Here is a 9,321-nt window from a genome sequence, read left to right on the forward strand (position 1 = left end):
CTGGGATTAAAGGCGTGCGCCACCACCGCCCGGCGGAAGTTTACTTCTTATGTCAGTGTGAGGCTGTGATTCATATTCAGTTACCCTCTGACCCAAGCATAGATCCAGAAGCTAGTCAGAAGCCTGAGTGGAGCGCAGTGATCCAGCTCGTTTTGTATTTATGCCCGAGTTTCATTCTCAGCAGCATAAAAAAACCCAGCAATCTTTAAAAAGCCAACAAATAACAATCCTTAGTAAGGAGCCGGGTGAGGTGGCGCACACCTTTAACCTCAGCACTGAGGAGAGGCAGGTGGATCTCTGAGTTCAAGGCCAGCCTGGTCTACAGAGCAAGTTCCAGGACAGCCAGGGCTACACAGATCCTAAATGTTATGACATGTTCCTCAGAGGCTCATGAGCTGGAGGCTTGGTTCCCAGTGTGGTAGGTGGTGAAATCCTTAAGACATGGGGTCTATGCCCAGTGTGGTGGCAAATGCTTTAATCCCAGCACTCGGAGGCAGAAGCAGGTGGATCTCTATGAGTTTGAGGATAGCTAGAGCTGCATAGCGAGACCCTATCTCAAAATACAAATAAAACAAAACAAACAAACCAAAAAATAGACGGCTGGAGAGATGGCTCAGCAGTTAAGAGCACTTATTTGATCCAATCCCAGCACCCACATAGTGGTTCACAACTACCCAAAAAGCCAGTTCCAGGGGATCCAATACTCTCTTCTGAAAAACACCAAGTGTTGTAGTTGGAATGTAATTGGCCCCCATAATCTCATAGGGAATGGCACTATTGGGAGCTGTGGCTTTGTTGGAGTGAATACGGACTAGTTGGAGGAAGTGTGTCACTGTGGGGGTGGGCTTTGAGGTTTTCTATGCTCAGGATACCACCCAGTGTCTCAATCGACTTCCTGTTGCCTGCAAGATGTAGGACTCTCACCTCAGCACCACATCTGCCCTCACATTGCCATTCTGAAAATGGACTAAACCTCTGAAACTGTAAGCAAGCCACCCCAATGAAACGTTTCCTTTATAAGAGTTGTGGTGATCATGGTGTCTTTTCACAGCAATAGAAACTCTAAGACACCAGGCATGTACATGGTGCACATACATACATGCAGGCAAAACACTCATATATAAAAGAAAATGAATAAATCTTTTTTTAAGTGGGGTCTAGTGGAAGGTGCTGAGGAATCTCACCTTCATTAATGCTGGCTTTAAGGAAGGGACTGTTACATGAGGCTACCTCTCACAGATGGCCCAATGCATGTGACTGTTTCCAATTCACCATGCTGTGATACAGCCAAGAGAGCCCTTGCCAGACAGCAGCACCGTGACTTAGAAGCCAAATAGCTATCTTTTCTTTATAAAGAACCAAGCTTTGGCTCTTCTGAGATAATGACACAAAACTGAGGCACTGGGCATGGTAACTGGCTTGGCTGAGCCTGTGCTCACACACAAGGAGAAGCACGAAGATTCCTGTTCACTTGTGGGGCAGCTCACACCTGCCAAGGTTGGAAACGCTCAGTACTGTCCCCATCTCCGCGGTCTCAAGAGAGGGGTAAGAGTGGATCACAAACGACGTTTATTCAGGCGTGATCCCTTGGCACAGCCATATATAGAGAAATATATAAAGTCAGGAAACTGAGTCATGTTGCCATGAAGATCCTTCTTCTCCTTTGGCTCAGCTTTCTCAGTGGGCCCCCTTCTAGGCCTCTTCTTTCAAAATCCCAGAGTGTGAAAGGCTGGGGTCACTTCTTGGCAGCTTCTGCCCGGGCTGCCAAATCTGCCTCTTTCTGAGCAGCCAAAACCACAGCTCGTTCCTTCTGGAAAGCCGCCAGTTCTTCTGCACTGAGGCTACAAGGGAAGAGAGATGGCTAGTGAGTGACGGGTCCTGGTACAGACCCCAGCTGAGACCCCAGCTGCCCTGCCTCTTTCCCCTCCCTGGACTTCCCAACTCCACACCTCTGCGCATCTGTTTCCTCTACCTGGAACCAGATAGTGGGATATCTGAGATAACACATCCTCTACCTTCCCAACCTTTGTTCCCATCTTCAAGTCCTACTTAACCTGTGGCCTCTCCTGTGCCGTTGGGATTTACTAGTCCTTCCTCTGAGCCACAAACACTTCACATGAGGGAGTCCCGGGGTTACATACAGACACTCCTCTGAGGAAGGAGGAATCTGACCTCTGTGCCCCATAACGTAAGACTGAAGAAACATCGAGGCCATCTGTGTTCTACTTGACTCCCTGTGAGGAACAGTTGAAACTAGCCTTGCTGTAGAAACATCAGACACCAGCAGCAAGAGGCCCATGATGACTGTCCCTGCTCCTGTCTCTGATATGGTCTGGGCCAAATGGTCTCCCACTTGACAAGTTACTTCAAGGACACAATTCCTGACAGCATCCAAAGCCAGCTGACTGGGGCTGCTGTTAGCCTTTGGATTGAGTCTGAATGTGGGACAACTCAACAGATCCTGCCTGACTGCTCCCGGCCTCAGACCATAGCCCACTCTGCCTCTAGACAAGACTCCTAGACCACAGGGAATGTGGCTTCAGCCCCTTACCTCTCACTGTTCACTGTAATTTTCCCACTTTTAGGAGTATTTGTTTCCTTGCCCTCCATTTCCCGGGCTGTTTTGATGTCACCGCCCTCAGAGTCCTCATGACACACCAGATAAAAGCAGGAACTCTTCTCTGCTCTCATGACATCCATTCATTTTTTTTTTAAACGACACTGACCACATGTCAGTCTAAGTCTCTATGTATGGATCTGCCTCTACCTTAGGACTATACATTTCTCCAGAGTGGCCAAACATTACTCCTCATTCCTGGTTATAGCCAATGTCCAGAACCATGTCTAGCATTTAACAGGTGCTTATGAAGTATATTCCAAATGAATAAATGAGGCTTCAACCCATATCCTTCTGCTAGAATCTTAGGTTCTTTGACTTAAAAACTCTACATGTAGCTAGGCAGTGGTGGTACATGCCTTTAACCCCAGCACTTGGAGGCAGAGGCAGGTAGATCTCTGAGTTCAAGGCTAGCCTGGTCTACAGATTGAGTTCTTGGACAGCCAGTGCCACACAGAGAAGACCTGTCTTGAAACAAACAAACAACAACAACAACAAAAAAAAAACCACAAAAACAAAAACTCTACATGTATAAAATTGTCATAATGAAACCTATTATGTATAACTAATATATGCTATAATTTTTTTAAACCCAACTATTTCACTACAATAGGCCTTCTCAACTTTATTCCCAAATTAAGAGCTTTCTGGGCTTCCTCTCCACAACACCTCTCTCAGGATACTCACTCCTTCACCACACGAATGCCCAAGGAACGGGCAGAGCCAATGATGGAACGGACGACAGAAGACAGGGGGACATCTTGCATTGCAAAAGCATCATCCTTAGCTTTGACACAGGCAATCTCATATATGTGCTTCAAACTCACCAGGCCCGCCACCTCTTTCCCTGGGAAGAAGAACAAGTGATGCGTCAGGTGTCACTACTTTTTTTCTGGCTACATCAGAATCTCAGGTGCCCGCTCTAGTGCTCACCTGTTTGCCGGGCCCCCTTCTCAATCCCAGCTGCTGCCTTCAAGAAGTAGGAAATAGTAGGTTGCCCAATCTTGAGTTCAAATGTCCTGTCAGGCTTAAAAGAAAAAAAAAGATATATGAGAGTTTCTCGGTTTTCTACTCAGGTCCAGGGAATTTATAATGTCCCTTTCCTCCTCCCATCACCGTGCCTGCCTTCCTGAGGTGTCTTTGATACCACAAGACCGGAAGAGCAAATCATAGCACACATCCCTACCATCTTTATTCCTAGGCCAGCTCTACTCTGAAAGCCCCAGTGAGATGAAAGATAAGAACCAAAATATGGCAGGACTAAGCCAGTTCAGAGAAATCATGGTCTAGGCTTCACTGTGTGAAGAGGAGGGTGGCAACCAGGTTAGGGACAGAGAAGCAACCCCGGGTGACTAGTTTCAAGCGCCAAGGAAGAATGTGGAAGAATGAGACTCTGCACCTTCACAAAAATCTTTGTAGGCAGGGGAATGCCTTCTTTGATGTCCTTTGTCTTCTCGTTGAACTCTTTGCAGAACTGGTTGATAGAGACACCTCGCTATGAGGAAGGCATAAAGAAAGTTAAGTGTGGGAATTAAAGGCCTTCTACCACCCAGGAGCCCCTGTCCCCGCCTTCGTCTCCACTTCCCTGTGTTCCTATACTTCTACCCAGATTCAAGCACAGCTTCGGGGCCGGACGATTCGTCCGCAGGGTCCCACTTAATCAGCAACTAGCCTACTGGGGAAGGGTCAGAGAAGCTGAGGTCAAAAGAGGCTACGTAAGTAACACAAAGACATAAGGCCTGCAGGTGTGAACAGCGGAGACTTCCCGGGCACCACAGCACGTTCCCACCTATCGGCTACCACCTCCCGTGTCCCCCAGGCCGGGTTCCAGACACCGCACCTGCCCCAAGATGGGACCTAGTGGGGGCCCAGGTACAGCTTGGCCTGCTCGCACGATAGTCCGGATCACGCCGCCGGCCTCGGGCTTCTTGAGGGACCGAGTGACCCGGCTTAGCTTCGACATGACGCGGGACTTTCAGTCTTAGTTCGCCTTAGAGCAGCAAGAACTACGCTCTGAGCGCAGCCATGTTGGGTCAGAGGTCAAGGGTCCTCACGATAGGCCAGGGTAAGTGAGGCCAGCAAAGAGCAGCCTTGTCTCGGTCATACAGCTCTCCAACTAAAGACGGGTTAAGGAATAAAAAAATCTAAACTTTGCGCCCTGAGGTTAGGAAGAGAACCTATATGGTTTCAGTACACACAGAACACACATTCCCTCTGGAGTGCGCACAGGCACGACATTAGACAGCCAAACAGGAGTGCGGGACCTTGATTCTCCGCACGGCATTGTGGGTATGTAGTTTCAGCTCCTTATCCCGCGCCGGCTGTTAGCTGTGCTCTGGATTGCCATCTACCGGACACGGTGTTATCTTAGTGTTTGAAGCAGAGCAAGTTAGTCCAAGTGGGAGCCCCTCCAGTCTTTTGTTTTCTCATGAAGTTCCATGAAAGGCAATATGATTCCAAGTATAGAGTGGAAACAAACCGACAGACCGCTGCTCTTTCTGGCTATGAACTTGATCTATATTAGAGAGTTGGGTTTAGGTTAGGATGGCCTCTTTCATCCTCTGTACAACGGATATTATAGGTGCCTTTCAGAATTATTGTGACAGCGCAATAACACATTGCCTTAGAACCAGACTTGAACCGAGGAAGCAGTTACTGCTATTTGTACAAAGGAAACCCGATTTCCCTCCAGCTTATTTAGGCATAGTTCATTGCTCCCCTGTTCTTCATTTTTTATTGGAAGCAGAAGATTCTGTTATGTGTTTCAGCACTCTGCGCCCTGCCCCATACTCTCCAGGGCTCCTTGTCATCCCTTGCCTTTTAGTGAATGACATTTGAAGTCACCGGTGTTTGAAGCTTTTGTTACCAATCACTGGAGCAACCTTGTGTACCAAGGCGTTTGGGATAGCAATGGCCTTGGTAGGACTCTCACCGACTATCCTTGACCACACCTGGTTGTTTAATTGCAGGGTTTTTTTTTTTGTTTGTTTGTTTGTTTGTTTGTTTGTTTGTTTTTTTTTTTTTTGGTTTTTTTGAGACAGGGTTTCTCTGTGTAGTTTTGCGCCTTTCCTGGAACTCGCTTTGTAGACCAGGCTGGCCTCGAACTCACAGAGATCCGCCTGGCTCTGCCTCCCGAGTGTTGGGATTAAAGGCGTGCGCCACCACTGCCCGGCCTAATTGCAGGTTTAATTCTCCATTATTTTCCACAATAGTCCAGAATGTAAAATATTCCACAAGCTGTTCCCCAATCACCAGACTGAGACTACTTGGAAGGAACTATCCACTAAGTCAGTGTTTGAGATCCTTCAGATTCCAGGAGACTTCTCCAGTTTCTTCTTACAACTTCTCTCCAGCCAAAAAGGTATTCTATTAGGTAGCATACATCTCCAGATTCTATCAGCTTGCTCTGAACTGTTTGTTTTCCTTTTTCCATTTCCTTGTGTGTGCAATGTGCATGTTTTTGCACTCTTGTGGGTTCACGTGTGTAGGTGTACTTGCACATGTGTGCACATGCATGTGGAGAGCTCAGGTTGATGTTAAGATCCTCTTCCATGGCTCATCTGCCCTAACATTGAGGCAGGGTCTCTGACTCAAACCCAGAGCTGGCCAGTTGTCTTGTTAACCAGCTTGCTCTGGGGTTCCTCTATTGAGCTGGAATTACAGGTTGATCACCATGCCCAACTGGCATTTACCTGTTTTGTTGAGATCCAACTTCTGGTCTCACTCTTGTGCAGGAAACACTGATTGCTAAGCCCCCCCCCCCCACACACACACTGTTTTTGAAATTGCTCTTAGCCTTGAACTTCTCCACAACCTGCTGGAAACAAAGTCAGGTCTCAGAGGCCTTTCTTTTATCACCATCTTCTGTGCCCAGTGAAATCCCCGAGCTCCACAGTGGTGCTGGCAGGAACAACAGCATGTCTCCCTGAGAGACACCCCACCACAGAGGCTGAGAGCTTGGTAGGAAAGGGGCCCAGCAGCTTCAGGTCCCCTCAACTTCCCCTCGCATCTCCCCTTTATAACTCTGCAAGCTGGGGTAAGAGCAACTGGTACTCTGGAATTCCAGAGTGGAGTGTCTATCCCACCAGTGGAGCCTTTGTGAAAGAAGGTAGAGCCCATGTTGAGTGACTTCTCTTTTTCTTCTTTTGTTGTTTGTTTGCTTGACTGATTGTTTTTGAAGACAAGGTTTCTCTGTGTAGCCCTGGCTGTCCTGGAACTCGCTCTGTAGACCAGGCTGGCCTGGAACTCACAGAGATCCACCTGCCTCTGCCTCCCAAGTGCTGGGATTAAAGGAGTGCATCACCACACCTGGCAACTTTTCTAATAAGGCATAAATAAATGTCTATTTACTCATATAGAGAAGGAGTCAACACATCAAAGAATGATTCTGTCAAGTCTAGCTTCAGAATTAATGAGTTTATTGGAGTGACTTACAGGAGTGTGGGTGACTCATGAGCACTGTACCACTGAAAAGTCCCACCAATCAATTTCTCCTCCTCCACCCCCTGTGGTGTATGGTAAATGGACCTATTCATGTGGGTGTGTGCATATATTTGTGCAGGTGCTCATGCACACATGTGCATGTTAGCATAGAGGCCACAAGTGGATGTTGCATGTCTTCCTCAATCATGCTCCACCTCACCTTATTTTTCAGACAGAATCTCTCATGAACCTAGAGCACATCAATTTAGCTAGTGTAGCTGGCCAATTAGCTTCAGGGATCCCTCTGTTTCTGTTGGACCGCCAGTACTGGGGTTACAGATGTGAATTGCTGTACCAAGTAATTTTTACATTGGTCCCAGGTTTTTACGTGGGTGCTGGAGATCCTAATTTAAGTTCCCATACTTAACTTTTCTTTTTTTTGGCATCTGTATGTGTGTGGTGGTATGCATGTATATCTGCATGTCCACATGTGTGCGTGTGGAGGTCACCTTTTGAGACAGCATCTCTCCTCTGAAGAGGAGATCTCCAGTGGTTGCTGATCCAGCTAGTCTAACTAACTAACTTGTTCCAGGGATTACATGCCAGCCACCATGTCTGTTTAGTGAACCTGAATTCTGGTACTCATATTTACTTTACTCAGTGAACCGCCTTCCTAGCACCCATTTCAAGCTTTCTGATAGCTAAAGCCTCTACTGACCATTTTGTTACAACTCTATGGAGACTCTGAGTCAGAACCATTAAACCAAACTGATCCAAGTTCCTCCTTGGAAACTGAGCAATTAGAAGTGTTTATTGTTTTAGGGTACATGGTTCAGGGTAAATTGTTATTCCACAATAGCTAGCTACTTTTGTATGACTTTTCTGAGAAGATGTAAAATTAGTATCTGCTCCCAGTCTAGGGAGGCACCAACAGCCTGAAGAAGGACCCAATTCAAGTTCATATTGATGAGTGAAATTACTTTATTGGGGGTGATTTACAGAGCTGTAGACACATATGTAGGCCATGTTTCTCTCCCACCAGCCAGTTCCCGAATAACCACTCAGAGGCTTAATATTACTTATAAATGTTTGGCCAGTAGCTCAGGCTTATTACTAACTAGCTCTTACACTTGAATTAACCTATAATTCTTATCTATGTTTAGCCACATGGCTTGGTACCTTATCTCAGTATGGCATTCTCATCTTGCTTCCTCTGCATCTGGTTGGTGACTCTGCCCTCCTTCTTCCCATCATTCTCAGTTAGCCTTTCCCACCTAACTTCCTGCCCAGCTACTGACCTGTCAGCTTTTTATTAAACCAATTCAAGTGACAAATCTTTGCAGTGTACAAGAGGATTATTCCACAGCACACATAGGGACAGCTGCATTTCCCCAAAGGTTACCACTCTCTGCTTACCACTCTTCTGTTTTATATACCTATAAGTCTATAACAGAATTCATATAAACTGGGGCTGGAGAGATGGCAGTGGCTGCCTCTGCCTTCATAGTGCTGTGATTAAAAGTGTGTGTCACTATGCCCAGCTATGGCACACACTTTTAATCCCAGCACTTGTAAAGCAGAGACAGGCTGATCTCTGTGTGTTTGAGGCCAGGTCTGCATAGTGACTTCCAGGCCAGCTATGACTACCCTTTTTCAACATCCCCTGAAGAAAACTCAGCGCTACAACAAAACAAACAAGCAAACTACAGCATGCATTTATGATCTCCAGATTTAGTATCTGGAGGTTACTCTGCTTAGGGTCTCACAGGGTTTCACTGAAGGCATTGGGTGGCACTATGGTCTTCTCTGAGGTTCTACTGGCGAATGATCCACTTTAATTGGTAGAATCCAATGGCACATGGTGTTAGGACTGAGAGCTTTTCTGCCTGTTGGCTACTGGCTGGAAGCCATCCTTAGCTCATAGACATAAACCAGTTTTATTTCGTTTTTGTTTGCTTTGTTTTGTTTTGGGTTTTTGAGACAGGGTCTCAATATGTAGACCAGACTGGCCTTGAATTCATAGAGAGCTGCCTTGGCTTCCCAAGTGCTAGGCTCAAAGGTATGTGCCACCACATCTGGCTCAACCTCAGTTTTTTGACACATAGGCCCCCCCGTTAGATCAGGCGTAAGAGAAGACCCAGACGGCCTCTGCAGAAGCAGATTTTCTTTTAATCATAACAGTGAAGGAGGCTTTTAGATACTTAACCCTTCATCCCAATCAAGACAAGTGCTATGAACTTAGGAACATATTACATCACATAGACATGATCATGTACATCCTA

General features: G+C 46.6%; 1 protein-coding gene across 1 annotated transcript; it reads right to left on the reverse strand.

Annotated features, from left to right (window-relative positions):
- Window positions 1-1,552: 1,552 nt before the first annotated feature.
- On the reverse strand, window positions 1,553-4,661 carry Mrpl11 (mitochondrial ribosomal protein L11). The gene is made up of 5 exons (XM_052712742.1): window positions 4,458-4,661; window positions 4,017-4,112; window positions 3,551-3,644; window positions 3,305-3,464; window positions 1,553-1,841 (listed from the first exon to the last, which is right to left on the reverse strand). The coding sequence occupies exons 1-5, from the start codon at window positions 4,578-4,580 to the stop codon at window positions 1,736-1,738; spliced, it is 579 nt and encodes a 192-aa protein (XP_052568702.1). The 5' UTR covers window positions 4,581-4,661; the 3' UTR covers window positions 1,553-1,735.
- Window positions 4,662-9,321: the final 4,660 nt, after the last annotated feature.

This window comes from Peromyscus californicus, unplaced genomic scaffold, assembly GCF_007827085.1.
Source record: "Peromyscus californicus insignis strain IS unplaced genomic scaffold, ASM782708v3 Scaffold_4__1_contigs__length_199733344, whole genome shotgun sequence".
NCBI classification, from domain to species: Eukaryota; Metazoa; Chordata; class Mammalia; order Rodentia; family Cricetidae; genus Peromyscus; species Peromyscus californicus.